This window comes from Cinclus cinclus, chromosome 3, assembly GCF_963662255.1.
Source record: "Cinclus cinclus chromosome 3, bCinCin1.1, whole genome shotgun sequence".
Lineage (NCBI taxonomy): Eukaryota > Metazoa > Chordata > Aves > Passeriformes > Cinclidae > Cinclus > Cinclus cinclus.
In genome coordinates this window covers 76,632,075-76,649,304 of record NC_085048.1, presented here as the reverse complement: position 1 = coordinate 76,649,304, position 17,230 = coordinate 76,632,075, and the positions used below count along the sequence as shown (strand labels likewise).

Here is a 17,230-nt window from a genome sequence, read left to right as displayed (position 1 = left end):
TTCTTCTGGAAAGTCTGGAAGTATTTAAGTTTCTCTCCTCTGCTTATGAGACAATGCCTGTTAGTGAGCCAGTGCTACATGGGATAACACTCTTCATTTGTAACAACCTGTCATTCAGATGGTCAGTAAGCTAATTAAGTATGCCTGCTAATTGTTTCAGTCATGCAGTTTATTAAGTTTGAGGTTTCTTGCTCTGTTTGTCGTGCCTATAGGAAAAAAAAAAAAAGGAAGCAACAATTCAAGGTCTGTGCCTGTTGAATACTTTGCAGAAAGTTAAACAGTGTATCCATTCACTTCAGCTATTGTGGTATGTGAAATGCAGTCTTTTGAGCTGAATCCCAGAGTGATTAGCTATTAGCTCAGGCAAAGCACCTATCAATTTCAATCATAGTTAATCATGTGACACTCCTTTATTTATTCCTGTACTGTGGTTTTAACTAACAGCTTGTGACAGGGATTTGTAGATGGGTCATGCAGGAGCAGGGGTCCCAGGAAACCTTGTGGTGCCTTGGCCAGAATCCTCTGCGGTTGCCCTGAGAAGTAATTTCCAGACTGAACTCCCTACTGCACTTTACAGAGAGCTGAATAAATTTCCTCTGCTGCCTTAGCAGATGAATTTCAAGGATATAATCCTTCCTTTTCCCTGGCATTGGAAAATACATGAGGCGCTGGTGGCAGTACACAGCTTAGCACTTCAGGACTGTGGAGATGAGGCAGAGGCTGGAGTATGGACAGAGCAACAAAGAGGTGATGTGACTTGGGGTGGCTTTTGTGCACCAGCACAGGGTCAGCCAGAATTTCAGTCTTCCAGTGGGAATATTCAGTACTTCCTTCAGTTATATAAAATATTGGCATAGGAGCCCAGGCACGCATGAGGAAAAATATGTGGATTTGAAACAATACTTTCAGTGTCTCTGAGTGCTTTACCCAGGAAGAACTTTTTTATAGCAGTACCATGTGTGCATCGTACTGCTGCTACTGCTGAGCCTCTTTCAGCACAGTTGAGCTCTTTTATACCAAACCTTCATGACTTCTTTGCCTTCTGAACCAGTAAGACTTATTTCCAACTCAAGTTTATGACAGAGATATCATTCATGAAAATCTGTACTCTTTTCCAGGTGCCCTCAGGAATAAACTAGATTAGTTTAAAATATGTGTAGAGGATGGATAGAAAAGTGTAAACCTAAGCTTAAAGAATGGCATTGTCTTCATGTATAGTCAAGCATGCCTGTGTTTAGCTTTCCTGCTTATTTTAGGCTTGTAAGTATGTGTTGGAGTTGTGTTGAATGGTGAAACAAACTAAAAAATAGTTATGAATTCCTCCAAGTGACTTTTCCAGTCACTTGTGAGTCAGAGACTGAAAAAGACTGTCTGAAGAAGTAATGAGTTCTTCTTAGTAGTAGGAAGTGGGTTAAGAATTTTGAAGTGGAAAGGAATTACCTATAAAAGTTTTTGAGACCTGTAGAAATAGAGCTTTAGTTCATATATGCTTAAGGCTGCTGAAAGGAAGGAGCATCTTAAGAAAACATAGTTGGCTAGGGAAAAGTTTGTGCAGTGCCGTGAAGCACTGAAGCACTGCTAGATGTACCAGAGAAATCAGGGTTTAATAAACAGAGAAGAACTCTGTATCTGCTTGGATTAAGATTTTGCAGAGCACTCGTGTTTTGTGATGCACAGCTCCAAAATTACACAGATCTTAAGGCAATAGGAGCCCCATGTGGGAGTTGCTTTTCCTTGTTGCCCAGTTTCTTCAATGATCTGGATGTTAACCAAATTATCATTGATTCTTAAAGCTTTAATTCACCATAGAGGCAGTGGGAGCAGCAGCTTTAATCATTGCCAGTTTTTATGGACAAGACTGCAAACCGCAATTGCCAGATGACTCAGACTTTGGCATCCTTGTTTTTGCTCATGATTTTTATATGGAAATTCAAAAAAGTTATGACCACAAAAATCATGATTTTCAGTAGAGTGCAAATGCCGTAGCACCACACCTAAACTATAAATGGGCTTTAGTCCATCTTCCTCCTTCTCCCCTCCTTTCTTTTTTCCCTTCTTTTTTAGCTTGTTACTATTAGATGACACCTTTTCTATTTTGGGGAAAAAGGAAAAATAAGGGGCGAGGTGCGGGGGAGATGGGGCCCAGGCAGCTCTCATGTTAGTGTAGTCTTGCCTTAACACATGCAAGCTCCTGGGATGTGTCCTTGAGGTTTTGACCTTGAAGAGAAGCACTGGGTGTTAGGTAATGTTCCTCACTGCCCAAATGCTCCATTTCTGAGATCATAAGGGGAGATACAACACCAGCCTTTATTCCTCCCACTTCATTTTGCAGAGTGGAGAGTTGTAAAACCGAGCTACAGTGGGGGGAGCTGGGTGTAAAATGCTTTAGCTGACTCTTGATAACAGTGTACAGCTTCAGCAAGTGGCTTCTCTATCTTTGAAGGAGCTCTAGGGAAGGGGTTGAGCATCTGTAATTATAAAGCAAAACTTGGTTGCTGTGGATATAAAGTAAAATGGAGCATACCTGGAGCATGCCTACCTTGGATGCAGGTTGAGAAAAGCAGCATTGTGTAAAGATGTAATATGAACTCTCTAAGGTTTCAGGGTGACCACACAGAGGAGGCATTATGAGTATTCTCCAATTAAAAGAGTTTTTGAGCTTCTGGGACAAGCAGCACAATCTGTGTACCCTCTAGCTAGGGGAGAGGAAGAGCTTATTTCAGTTTTGAAAACAGCAGAGCTGCTATGGCAGAGAAGTTGTGCAGAATTCCCAAATTGCACATCTCGGTGGTATTTCTGAAGTACTAGGCTGGGAGTTGCTTATGGAAGCAGAACCTGGTGGACTCTGACTGATGGTCAGTCTTGTATTAATCCTACCAGTGCCTAAGCCAGAGGAGTGCAAGACAGCTGCAAGAAATGCATTCACCTAGGGTAAGCCTGGGCCTGCATCTGAAAGGTGGGACTTGCTGGGATACTCCACTGTTTTAACACAGCCAAATACCATCCAGGCAAGGACTATTTCTCATCCCTTGCAACACAGGAAAATTTCTCACCAGACCCAGTCCAGACAGTAATGTGAAAATGGACTCCTCAAGTTGCACAAAAACAGAGCAGTCTGTTTGAACCTGTTTGGCCACTCTGTTCTTTTTGGTGTTCATGTGTCATGCCAAACTGAGGCTCAAAGCAGAGGTGGTGCTAACCAGTGTATGGGTAGTGGGCAGAGGAACACCAGAACCATGCCAAGTTGCCCTGGAGCTAAAATCTTGGACTTGTGTGGCTGGCTGTCAGTGAAATGGAGGAAACTTCAGACTTTTCACACACTCACTTCTCCTTTGACACAGATCTAAGCTTCATGTGCTGCAAATGCTGAGCTGCAGTCTGATGTTTAAACAGTGAACTGGTGCTGCTTTTAATTTGTTGAGATACTTCAGGATGTGTCTGGGGAGTATCGGAAAAAGGGACAGGGATAATGGCCGGGATGATGCCTTGCTGGCCCTCCCCATGCAGAGGGGACCCTCTCATGAGTTAGAACCCTTACAGAGTAGCTTGCTGTCCTGTTAGTAGTCACACTGTAAAGCTACACAGGGTAACTCTGCTTTAGAAATATCACTGGCTTATGTGTAACAGTATGATTAAGAGCACATTGGAAAAATTTTGGGAAAGCTGGAGGACGATGTCAGTGCCTGTGCATTCAGTATGCATTGCACTAGAGAATGACTGTGTTACCAGCTAAGTGAGAGTAACCACAAGGCCACAGCCTGTGACATAGGATGAGCCAGCTATCTTGAGCTGAAAGCTATGTGGCAGTGAATGTTTGGGTCAGAGGTTTGCACACTGTCAGAATGCAGAGTTAGATTCAGGAAAATCTATTCACACCATACTGAGGATTCACACTTCAGCACATTTGAATTGTTTGCTGAAGTGCTTATTTATATCATATTTGCTTTGAAAGTGTTGCTAAGTGCCACTGTTGTGGACTTCTCCTGCGCATTGTGTGTTCCACTGTATACCTAACTGGCAGGTTTAGATGTCTGGGGGGGTCTTTTTAATGTCTGCAGCTGAAATACATTTAACCTTTCTTTACTATGCAAAATGAAAGAAATTTGCAAAAGTCAAGAACATAACTAGTATGTTGTAAGCTTCCAAATATTAATATTCTTCTTATTATAAAGCATAATAAGTATGTTATTGATCAGTGGGGAAATGAAAATTGACCTCAGAAATTATAAAGTATTTGAAGTAGCTCACATAACTTTTGAAACAGTGGACGAGCATGATTTTATGATGAAAATGATAGCTGCCAACAGTAAGTTACTACCTTAGAAATATACTCACTCATTCCTTTGACATACTGTTTACTTCTGTCTTTTTCTCCTTTTCAAATGGGCACGGTGGAAGATAATAATGTCACTGAATTTACTCAAGCCTGTGTAGAGAGCCTCTTCAATGTGTGAGCACCATTTAAGTTCAGTTAAGAGCTCAGTTGAATCTTCAGTGTCTCAGCAAGAGGTTGATCCAAAATGATTGAAAAAGAGCACTGTACTGCGAGTGAGTGTTGTACAGCATCACTAACCAGAGTGTTCTTTACCTGACTATTGCAGTGTGGCAAAGCACTTCCTGGCCTTTCCAAGCAAGAAGACTGCTGTGGAACCGTGGGTACTTCCTGGGGTTTTAACAAATGCCAGAAATGTCCCAAGAAGCCGTGTAAGTGCTACTTCATTATTATTGTGTATTTTTCTCCTCAAGTAGTATTTTCCCCTTTCTTCAGAGGGGAAAAAAACCCAAACTACTAGAAAAAATGTGCTATGATTTGATTATGGATAGGTTGTAGAAACTAGAATTCCCCTGCATGCCAGCAGAGTTACAATATGCAGGCACTTGGTGCAGCCAGCAAAATTGATGTCATTGGGTTTTTTCCCCTGCTTCTTCCTTCTTTGAGTCAGTGATGGACTGTTGCATTTACTCAGTGCAGGAAGAGTAATCACATTGAATCATCTCGCCTATTCCAGCTGAACTTTTTTTGTTTTTTTAAAGTTTGCACAGAAATCTTAAATTATAGAGGCGCCAGTTCGCCAGTTTCTGCTTGGAGAGAATGCAGTGACCTCTCGGGACTGCAGATGAAATTTCAAGTTTGGAGCCAAGGTCTTCCAGGCTCTAAATTGTTGGTGGCTTTCCCCCCCCCCCCCCCCCCCCCCGCTTTTGAAATATCTTCTCTGACAATTACACAATGACAAAGACTTTCTCCAGCATTTTATTATGATTTGACATCATATTACAATGAGAAAATAATTTTGAATTATTTGCATGATTGGTGAGGATAATATCTTGAACTTCTTGTGAATTACATTGTTGTTGCACAGGAATAGAAATACTTCTGTGTCATGTCATATTTTCAGCATTAAATGAAAGATGGGAAAAGATAATGTGATCTCTATTTTGCAGATGGAGTGAGTGGACCTGCATTTACTGGGCCAAAAATAGGTCATTAAATTGCAGTCATTCTTGACTACTTCTTCTAGGACCCTGTTATTCAGATAGTGATGCTGGAAATATGTTCAGTGTTTGATTTTTTTGGAAGCATATGTTTCTCTGTAAATCTTAATGTGGATGTAAATACAATTCCAGCAGAAAATCTGCTATTACTCCTATTCCTCTGACTCTTCCTTCCATAGGAGACCCTGGTATAAATTTGTGGTGACTCACTCTGATTTGCTAGTTTCTGAAGCATCTTGTGCATTAGAGTATGCCTATCTTCTGATGTGCTTTAGAAAGAGAGCCTTCTTGGGTGTTTGAAGGTCAAAGTCAATAAGACTCAGGTATCTGTTTTATTCCTGTATCGTGTAAATGCATTTTCTAAAAGGAAAATGCATACCAACCATACAAAATTTAACAAGGACACGTGCCAGATTCTGCACTTGACCCTGGGCAACCCTGGATGTACACACAGACTGTAGAGTGAGAGGCTGGAGAGTGGTGCCATTCAGAAAGTTGAATGTGAGCCAGCAGTGCCCGGGCAGCCGGGGGGTCCCACCCTGTCCTGGGGGACATCAGGTACAGCATCACAGCCAGGCAAGGGAGGGATTGTCCTGCTCTGCTCTGAGCTGGGGCAGCCTCACCTCCAGTGCTGGGGGCAGGTCTGGGTGACATAACATAAAACATTAAACTATTAGAGAGTGTTCAAAGGAGGACAACAAAGATGGTGAAGGACCTTGAGGGGGAAGCCTCAACAAGGAATGGCTGAGGTCACTTGGTCTGTTCATCCTGAAGAGGAGACTGAGGACAGCCCTGACTGCAGTTACACCTTCCTTGTGAGGGGAAGAGGAGGGGCAGGCACTGATCTCTGCTCTGTGCTGACCAGGGACAGGACCTGAGAGAATGGCCTGGAGTTGTGTCAGGGGAGGTTTAGGCTGGGTATTAGAAAAGGTTCTTCACCCAGAGGGTGCTTGGGCACTGGAAAAGGCTCCCCAGGGAAGTGGTCACAGCATCAAACCTGACAGAGTTGGAGAAGAGTTCAGACAATTGAATGACAACTATAATCTCATTTATCAGAGTCATATTGACAAGTGAAATGTTGTTTATTTGGATGTAGGTGTACTATGAGAAAAATCACAAAAACCTGAAATGTGTTTCAACCAAAAATTGGTTGGAACTACTAATACCAATTTTTGGTGCCTGGTTTAAAGGGAAGCACACTTGTTAATTCTTCATAGTTCAGGTAAAATACTGATTGTCTCAGCCTGGAATCCACCGTAGATGAGAGGATCAGGCAGCTGCTTAATGGCACGGTGCTCAGCACAGAGTTAAAAGCAAGCAAATAGGGAAAGTGACAAATTTGTGATCCACAGTTACTTCCTAAGTGGATACAGACAAGTGCTTGACCTCAGCCTAAAAACCTCTCCTAAAGGGAAGTCCACCACTCTTTTCAAAGCAATGAATAAGAATAATTTGTTTAAATGCTAATGAGATGAGCAATATCCTTTTGTTATAAAAAAGTTTAATGACTAGCATGGTTGCTCAAGATGGAACACTTCAGAGTTCCTTTATCTGCCAGAATAATTTCTAATCTACATTTTATACCTCTGAGGAGATGCCCTAACCCATAAAATGTGGACACGATTCTTGGAACAGATCTAGGAACCCAGTCTCTTTCCCAGAGTCCTTAATTACTTATGGTATGAGTCATGCTCACTCCTGCTTTCTGGCTCAATTTGGAATTGTTTTTTGGATGTAACTGCATGATTTCATGGAGACAGAGAATGGTGCCACTTGGAATAATCCTTTCCTGCTGATTAAAGCATTCCTGGAAAGTAAGGATTTGTGTCTCCTAGACATAATAGGACACATTTGTCATCTTTCTAGGTGAGAGTTCTCACTGTATTGTGTTTTAAAAAGGGAGGAGAAGAAGGGCAAACTATCTATTTTATCTTGATTAAAATACAGTGTAATTACATCAAGAGTGCTATTTGGTAGGTGCATGCTTCAAGAATATTCATTGAATCTGTCAAGAAGGTTTAGTAGTGGTTTATGTATTTTCTCTAGGCTACATTTGATTTAGGAATGATTCTAAGCATGATGCTATTTATTCGTGCCATGTCTTATGGCAATTCTGCATGGATGTAAATGGTGAACTTTTAGATTTTTAAAAATAGAAAGTGATACATTTAGTGTGTTGCAGGTGTTTAAGTGATCTTACAGCATCTTAAAATATTATAGATGATCGGTCTGAACTTAGGCACAAAAAAACTTGAAACCCCAAAATCTGTTCTGGATCTGATCAAAATATCTTTTGGACATAGGTGTTAAGCTAAGCCTCATGGCATTATCAAATCTTATAATTCTGTAGTGTAAAAAATTGCCAAAGATAAATTTAAATATGTTAGAAGATGTAATGGAAGTCTAGAGTCCATGCTGAAGGATTTATATTCATCAAGTATTTTTAGTTTTACAAAACTGAAAATGCTTCTGTCATAAAAAGAATATGCATATATTTTTATATACATTAATTTATATTGGATGGAAAAATCTCCTTTTGCTTCTACGGTTTTATGCCTCAAACTTCATTTAAAGTGGACATGTTTTTGTAATATGTAATCAGGTTGTGATCTTCTGCATAACCCACTTCAGCAAAATATTTAAGCATATACTTTAATGTCACTATCAGGCACTTCTTTCTTCAATCCACTGTTTAAGGATATGCATCAGTTTGCATACGACTTGTTCCCATGGTCTTGCAGGGAGCTCTGTTATCTTTGTAAAGACTTGAGTATTTTGGGTAACAGCCACTGATCAGTCAGGGCTTCTGCCCTGTTGCAAATTTTAGTGCTTTGTCCTGAGACAGCTGCCATGTCTGTAAGTTTATGGTTTGCTCAGTATTACTGAAAACCTAAAGAAGTTTTCGAACAGATCTCCATTTTTAAGGGTTTTTAACAGAAGACAGCTTACAAGAAGGGTCTTCCTGTGTTACATGGGGGATGCTGTGATTGATCAGGCTCCTTGCTAACTTAGTAATTCCAAACAGGTTGTTTGGGTGAGTAAAGGGTAAGTAATGTCAGATTCCTTCCAGCTCCGACATGGATCACCAGCCATCACTGAACAAGCTTCTTCTCTACTGTGACTTGTTTACATTTCTGCTCTTTGTTGAAAGGAAGACAACAGCTGCTAGTAAGCTGCCAGTTTCCTGTTCATTGTGGGAGGATAAGGAAGGAGGGAGAAGTTAAAATCTCTGACCTCAGTCCACAACTGCACTTTCTAGAGCAGCTGAGTCACCCTGAGAGGGAAGATGTGTTGCAGCACTGGAAAAGACCTGGCATAGGTTGTGGGCTAGTCTCCATCTACAACTGGAAGTTGTTTTCATTCAGCAGGCTGCACTGCAGGGTACCATTCCTGCCCACAGAAAATTACAGAGACTTTCCTGATTTTAATGGGAATTAAATCAGGTCTGTTACGGCAAACACCGGTCAGTTAGGACATAATGAGTACAATAATGAGTTTGAATGTGCCAACATGAGTATTATGAGTTTCACTGACACTTTCAAGGACCAGAAGTAGACTAAGGCATCATGCTTTTGAAAGTTTCCTTAAATTTCAACTGGTTTTAATATTGACATTAGGGAAAGACTGAAAAATCTGCCTTGGAAACTAAATGTGTAGCTGCCACTTTAGTAGCTAGACAAAATTTTCAAGTTGTAGTTGGTGTTAAAATTATTGTAGTCAGTGTAAAAATGGAAAAGTATGTGTTCACGCAATAATGTTGCTGTATTTTTATCATGTTCGTTTAACCATATTGCACTTTGTGCAATATCTAAAGAGAATATAGATGTTTCATTTAAACAGTTAGTTTAAATAATTCACTGAAATTTGAAATAAAACTATCTCACTCCAAAGCCTGCTACTCAAGATCACTTAAATTTTTTCCAAATAATAGGCAAAGCTTTAGAAGTAGTTAAAAAAATTATGCTTTTTAATTTTTTTTCCATTGTTACAGTCAGCCAGGTGCCAATTTTAAAGTAAGCTCCAGGGATAAATGTGTGATTAAGGCATTATGTGAAGGGAAGGCAATCAACAGCTTTATGTGATTCAGTTGTTCTTTCTTATTTGGCAGTTTACATACAGTTAAGATGGAAAGGAATGAATCTGGTGGGTTTTGGGGGGGTTTGCCTGTTGAACGTTTGGAACACTTTTGAAACGAAACAAAAGATCTGACAAAATGCAAGGCATCTCTGTTGTAACATTCAAATTATGAAAAACTCTCTTGACTCTTATTAAAAGCATTTATGTGATCATAGTGCCAAACATTTAGTCCTATATGCTTAACAAAGTACTGGGCTTTGCCAAGAAGTTAGCTTTTAGTGCTTAACCATGCAAAGAAGTTACTGCTCTCATTTATGATGTTTAAGAATCAATAAACAGTTTTCTGTAGTCTGAAAAGCAACTTTAAGTGGAGGAAAGAAACAATAAATGGAAATAAAAAGCTGGTTAACTGAAAACTTTCTAGTTTGGCAAAATTGAATTCAGTATTTATTTTGCAGGGCTGTTATATCTGTGACTGTTTACATTGATCAGCTAGTAAGTGAAGTTTAGTATTCTAAAATTCAACAGCTCTGTAAGGTAAATCCTAGATGTTTCCGTAATGAATCTTACACTTTCTTTTCCAAACATTATATTTGTAGCTGGTTTGCAAAAGTAATTATTTGACTGTTTCAGAACAAATAGGATGAAAGGTATCCTGATTTCAAAGATTTGTTTTGTTTCACTTTTTAAAACAAAATTGACTGGATAAGTGAAGACCTAAGTGGTACCTATGTTAAGATAGAATTAAAGTTACCTGTACAATCTTTAATTTTAATATCTATGTCTTTTTTGCTTAACCATTTATCACAAAACCTTATAATTTTTAAAATGTAGTTATATAATTATTTAGCCATCAGGCTCTGCAAGCATATAAATTGTCAGTATTTAACTGATAAAATTTTTTTTTCAGCTTACCATGGATACGGTCCTATGATGGAATGCCCACAAGGCTACAAGAGAATCAATGCTACATTTTGTCAAGGTATGATAGTACCCAAATTGTGTTCATTTTTAGTACTGTTTTTCTGTGACAGTTTCTCTGATTATTGATGATTTAGATTAATTAATCCAGTCCATTGATTTATATTTGGGAAAAAATGTTGAGTAAGCTTTTGATTCTTTCAAAATATTGACAACTCTGTATGAGTGAGATTTTCCTCCAGGGAAAATAACTTTGGAAACTTTTATGTATACCCTCGTTTTCCTTGATGATGCATAATGATGACTTCATAAAGATGGTTTTACTTTGTTTTGTCTGTTTGGTTTTTTTTGCTCAACAGTAAATCTGCAGACGTATTCAGTTAAGTCAGATGTAACTAGCAATACAGAACAATTTTTGTAATCATGAAAGTGTAGAGTAATCAGAGAACAGTTCTTTTGGACTGAAAAGGCTAGGCACAGCAGTACTGAAAAAGCTGGATAACGTCCCTGGCAAGTGAAGATGTAAAGAATGAGTAGCTGGCTTCCATGAAAAGAAGTGACCCATCTACTTCCAGAAGGTGCATAGTGCAGGTGAGGGTGTATGGAGTTAGACACAGCCTAGCTGTGTTACTCCAAGGTTATCATCACCTGCTGGTGAATGCAGAAGTTATCATAGAAACATATAGGCTTGTGGGCTCTGCATGATGGTGCAGCTACAAAGCAAGGCCTGGGACATTTGGATTTCCCTGGTCTATAGCATTTCTCTGAGACAAAGCTGAAGAGATGACCACAGACAAATGCTCATTCTGTATGTCTTGGAGCACTGCACAGAGATTCCAGATAAGGACGGAAAAAGCTTAATTGCTTGTCTGACTTGTTTGGCAGAGCACAAGTAAACAAGAAAAAGGAGTTCAGAGACAATGTAAGCAATCTTGTAGTAGTGTTCTGGAAAGAGATTTGGGCAGGACGGGAAAAACAAGTTCAAGTGAAGCTGCTACTGCTGTGGCCCGGTTTCTTGATCAGTGCTGCTACTGCAAGGGTTAAAGAGGTCCCAGCAAATGGTAGTGCTGGTGGAGAGTGGATAAAATGAAAGTATAGTTGATGTTAAAGGATATTTGTGGGTATTTTGGGCGTAAATTTGATCTTACTTAACTGAAAACTTTCACTTTGCATGTTAATGAGGGAATGTACAATAGCCAGTTGCATAAAGAAATTCTTTGCCCACCAAAACAATGAAGTTTGTAGAGCACTAAACAAAAACATCACGCTGTTTCACTGCTGAGGGACATGTGAGCTGCTATCTGCAGTTACCTGATCCTATCTGCTGCTCAGGTCTCTTACCTAGTTGTTTACCAGCTTGCAAGCTAGGGGCATTTGGAGGACTGGATGGGTCAAAACACTAAAAAAGTAAATGGAGAAGAGCTGCCAATTGCATCTCAAGAGCTTGTTCCCTGCTCTGCAGTGAAAGACTGTAAAGCCCTCTTAATAAGTAAAAGGGATGGGGAGATGCTGATGGCAACTTGCTAATGAGGACTGCAAAGTGAGAAGGTGAAGGAGGTGAATGTTGGATGTAAATGGGCAACCTTTTTATGCCTCAAACTAAACATGCAGGTGATGTATGTATTTCAGCAAGACAGTTCCAGATATTTTGAAAGAGACTGTCTTGTTCTGCTTATCAGTCACAAGGTTTTTCAGAGTCTGCAAAAGAGAGGTGTTCTAACTTTGAGCCTGGAAAGTGTCTAGAAGATGTCATGATGGATTAGTGCCCTCATGCAAACCTCTGAGCATGATCCAGGAGAGACAGGAGCTTGTGGTATCTTCAGTAGTCATGTGTGTAGCCCACAGAATGCACAATGGTTTCAGACAGCAGCAGCCCAAGAGGCATTTAAAGGCAAGTAAGGCATTCCATTTGGTTCAAGAGGTTGAATCAAGGTGTTGGCAAACCTTAGTTCTTGGAAACTAAGATCCTTATTCAGGGGTTATGGACAGTTAGAAATGGTCTGGTGCTTGTGAAGTTTGCCAGGAAGTTGTTCCACTCAGTAGTGACAGACTGATAGAGAGAGAGAACATATGCCTCTGGGTAGGAGCATAAGAGGGAACTGAGTACTGCCACGGTAGCGTATAGAAATAGATCTGTACCTGGTCGGCTAATCATTGGGTTTTGCACTGGATTTTGGTAATTTTTTCCCCTGACACATTTTTGTACTACATGACTAAAACTGCGAGAAATATGAGGCTTTAAACAATTTGTTTTATACTGCTGTCACTATCCCAGAAGAGAGTGACCTGTAGATTCTAACTTGCAGTTGATACGTGGAAATTTATCATGTACTCTTTAATCATAAAGTGACAGTAGGGTTATCTTACCAGGGAGTAGACTGTAGATGAATTTATGATGGGGGCAATCTCCTAGCTTTCTCAAGAGGGATGAGGTAGTGGCTGTTGAATGTTCTCCTTATTGCTTTACTGAGGTTTGAATAACTTCTGTGTAATTTGCTCACTAACACATTCCAATAAGGAGATAGAAATGGGAGAAGGAATACCCCTGAAACAAAGCCATGGTGGAATTTAGTCCTGTTGAAGTAAGTAACAAGATTACCATTTTCTTTCAGAGGGTCAGGATTTTGACCTCTGCTTAAACTTTCTTCAGGAAAGCTAGCTTCATATGTGAAAGCTGCTGGCAGGGTGAGTTTCAGCCCTGAAATGGTTATTAGCATGTGCTTCTCAATGGGTCAGCCAGAAGTGTCCTGCTTGTTTATCTGAAGCAGACATGCTTTGCTTTAAGAGAAGAAGACAGGGCTAATGAAGAAAGAGCTGCCCATATCACTAACATGGACAGCTGTAGAAAACTGTTTAAGCTGCTGGCGTGGGAGTATTCATATTCCTTTAAGAATCCTTGCAATTAAATTGGAAGGGAGTGGAACAGCATGTCCATATGCAAGTGTAAGTTTTAATTAGATTATTCTTTGCTGAAAGGCTATGCATGCTGTGTCCATGCTTAGAAAGGGCCGGGGCTGCCAGACCAAATAGTAATAGGGATATATTTCTGAATCCCTGCCTGCAGCTAAAAGAGATTGGTTTTTTTCACCTAGATGTTGTCCAACTTTCACTGCCTTTGAAAACTCAGCCCTAAAAGCCTAATTAACCTTTTGTTCTACTCTGGTTTTGCAGTCAAAAGTCTACATAGGCTTCATCAACTAAGGAGTATTAGTGTGATTAATAACCAGATCATTATTTTTTTTCCTTTCAAGTGAGTGAACTAATGTAATTAAGCATTCTTCTCTCTAATGTGTAAGTAGGACCACAAAGAGCCATCTGTGGGTATGTTAATTCAAGCAGTTTAGTGTAATTGCTATGAAGAAAGCTTTTCCCCCCTCAGTAATTATCTTTTCAATGGGGTGATTTATTACATGTACACACATGGATGCCCTAAGGCTGTCATTAGAGCCAAAATACAGCTTATCAGTGTTGCAACTTCTTTGTCAGAATCCACATTCAATGCTAATTTCTGGTTCCCTGCTTAGAGTTATACTTGCTGTTTCCTTAGTCTGCTAATGGTTTTCTTGGAAAACTGAAATAGAATGGAAAAAACAGCTGGTGAAAAGGTTGGATTCATTTTTCAGGAAACTAACTTATTGCCAATAGAGCACTTTAGAAATCTTATCTTGAAGAACTAGAAAAATACCTGAACACTTGTTGTTTTGCAATGAAGTAAAAAGTGCACAGAAGTTCTTGGAAAGTCCCTATGTTTTTAAAATTAAATGTTTGAGAGCTTGCAGAAACTAGTCCTTGTATGTTGATGGATCAAATTCTATAATCATATGCTCGGGGGACTTGAATCCCTTTTTCTTTGGCTTCATCATGATTTAAGATAAATTTTGAAGGTATATTCTTTCCTTCTACATTTGTCCCTAAAATACAGCAATAAATTTGTTTTCTCTGCATGTTGTGTATTTATTTCATGACTTTTAAGTAATAAAAGAACTTCGTTAATAAGAAATGCTGTTTTATATTACTTAGTTACTAAGTCAACAACCATCTTTCAAAGAAGTTCTTTTGTGATGATCATAGTGAGAAATAAATGTATCTCCAGAAACTGGGCTGGGTTGCTGTTTGGACACTGATTATGTGTTTGAGAAGTGTGGCTCTGCGAACTTGCATTCCAGTAAATTCCACGCAAAAGCACAAAATGAGTTGGACTGATTCCTTCCACTGCTATTCTGCTAGCTCACAGAAATCAGTGGGCCATTTCTTAGAATAAGCAACTGGTTTTTTCTGTAATTTTAAAAGATATTGCAATAGTTTATTTAGCAGCAAGCAGTTTTTTGTTTCTTTTACCTCTCATTCTCACTAATCAAGTTATTATTGAAATAATAAATTATAATGGAGGTAGTAAAATCTGGATATTGTATTTTTCTTAGAGGATATTAATAGTGGTTATTGTAGCTACAGAAGAAACAGTTGGAGCAGTATTTTCTGTGGTGTTAATAGGTAGTTGATTGTAATTGAATTTCATAAAGAGAATAAAAACTGATGTTTGCATATTGAGTGAATTTGAAGATCAGTCAATCAGATGGCACTCACAGTGAAGCTAGTATGTAATTTACCAGAATGAATCAAATTTTCACAATTGACATAAATTATATGTTTTAGTCTAAATTTACAGCATGATTTATTATGTAAATTAAAGCACAGCATGAAAACATTGATCAAGGCAGATATTGCTAAATAACATTTAATAACTGACTAGGTCATTTGTAATTAAGAAGTTGCCTAAATACTTTGGCAAATTCCAATTAGTGTATAATTGATCTAGACAGCTTTCTTTACTTAAATGCAGCAGAATATTTAAGGGTGCCCAGGTCTTATTGAAAGGCAAGTTTTTCTCTATGCATCAGAAGGGGACAATTATTTTCCATTTAGTTTTATTACTTAGTAATTTAAGTAATTTAAAGTCAGTTTCTTTTAAGCATAGAGATAGAATTTCAGAGCTAACTGTAGAAGCCCCTCTTCAGAAATGTACCTTTACACAGTGCTTAGGCCTGTAATCAGCTATTGAGATTGCTGTGTCCTCCAGCACCAGCCACTCAGGACAGAGGGGGGTGAGATGGGCTGCTGTACTTTTAGAGCCTCAAGTTTATTCTGAATAGTTGAGTGAAGCTACCAGGGCTGTGGTGGTCTGAATAGAAATCTCTGCTTCTAGAAGGTCCTAATCTTCATCCAAATTTTGTAAGAATCTTTGGGATATCATGACTGCCTTAGATGAAAGCAGTTGTATAGTTTTTTATGCCTTGTTATGTGTTGTATTAAAAACTGCAAAATTATGTTGTTTTCTTCTAGTGCATGTAATGTGACTCTGAAAATCGGACTTGTTAATTGTTTTTTGATAATTAATTCATGTAATCAAAAATGCTGTAACAAATTTGTAATATAGCAAACTCAATGCTACAAGTGAGAGCTATTGTTTCAAAAGGGGGATTATTTTTTAATTGATACTAAATCACTTGACATTCTCCAGCCTTGTTTATGAAAATTTTAAATGCCTTTTTAGTTAGCTCAACATAAAATAGTAATAAAATAAACCCCAGTTCCATTTTGATAGTGAAACCTATCGTTTCCAAGCTATCAGTGCTCCTGAAAAGAAACTAGACTGCATTATTTGCATCAATAGTAGCAGCGGTTTACTTCAAAAAACAAAGGCTATTTTTCTTTACATTTGCATTGTTTGAAATTCTTGCAGTAACCTCTGACCTTTTTGAATTCAGACACTGCTTTTCTTGAGTAAAAATGTTTTCTTTAAGATGAATAGATAGATTTAAATAACAAGATTTAAGATTGCAGAATGCAATAATAAGCATGTATGTTCGGTTGTAGAATTTTATGGTAATATTAAATGTGGTTAAAATTTCTAAGAAGCGATGATTTTGATGAGCATAAATTCAATGTGCTAAGCCTGGAAATGAAAGAATGAATTTAATTTTATAGGAATGTTTCGAATTCCTGCATGTCTGTGACCAAATATAGGCATTGCTCACTATCCGAAAAGGGCGGGCAGTGGACTTGCTCTGTGTGTCCGAGTGACTTACTGGGCTGAAGGCAGAGAAGACAGCTTTACACCACCTCAGCATTTCTGCATTAGGCCAGCTGGGCCTGGGTGATCTGAGAAGCTGTTGTAATGGATAACACAGCCAAAACACAGTGAACTTCTCTTCCTGAATAGCCTTACAGCTGGGAGCTGCCAAAGGGAAACACTGCAGAGCTGGTACTGCAGCCATCAGCTTTTGTAGGGTGCTCGGTAGCAGAGCAGTTCTCTGCTGATCCGTAGTCCTTCTGCACCACTCTGCTTGGCTGTAGCAGCCATCACCTTCAGGTTGTGTGGGTCTGTTAATGTGCAGAACAGGAGGAGGCTGTGGAGAAGGCATTTCCATATTTGCTTGCTAAAGCATCTAGTAAGGTATTTCAATAAAAGGGGAAATTAAAGGAGCTTTATGATGTAGTAAATAACTCGGCATTTCTACAGTCACCAAGCAAAGCATATTCTTTCAACAGAAAGTGACAGGTACAGATCTTGTTTTAAGCAGGCACAGGAATTTTTCCTAGGATTGGATGTTTACACTTAGCATGGTTTGTTATTCTTGGATAAAGGATATTCAGCCTGCGTTACAATGTCATTAATCCTGGAATAAAGCTGAAATGATTCACTTCCTGGATGTGATTGAATTAGGTATAACATTGCTCA

At 39.0% G+C, this 17,230-nt stretch overlaps 1 protein-coding gene across 1 annotated transcript in view; it reads left to right on the top strand.

Annotated features, from left to right (window-relative positions):
• The window catches only part of LTBP1 (latent transforming growth factor beta binding protein 1), a 181,793-nt gene that overhangs the window by 91,356 nt on the left and 73,207 nt on the right, over nucleotides 1–17,230 (top strand). Inside the window, exons 8-9 of the mRNA XM_062490245.1 lie at nucleotides 4,602–4,704; nucleotides 10,481–10,552. Of these exons, the coding sequence (XP_062346229.1) occupies nucleotides 4,602–4,704; nucleotides 10,481–10,552 (175 nt within the window). The remainder of the gene's footprint in view (nucleotides 1–4,601; nucleotides 4,705–10,480; nucleotides 10,553–17,230) is intronic.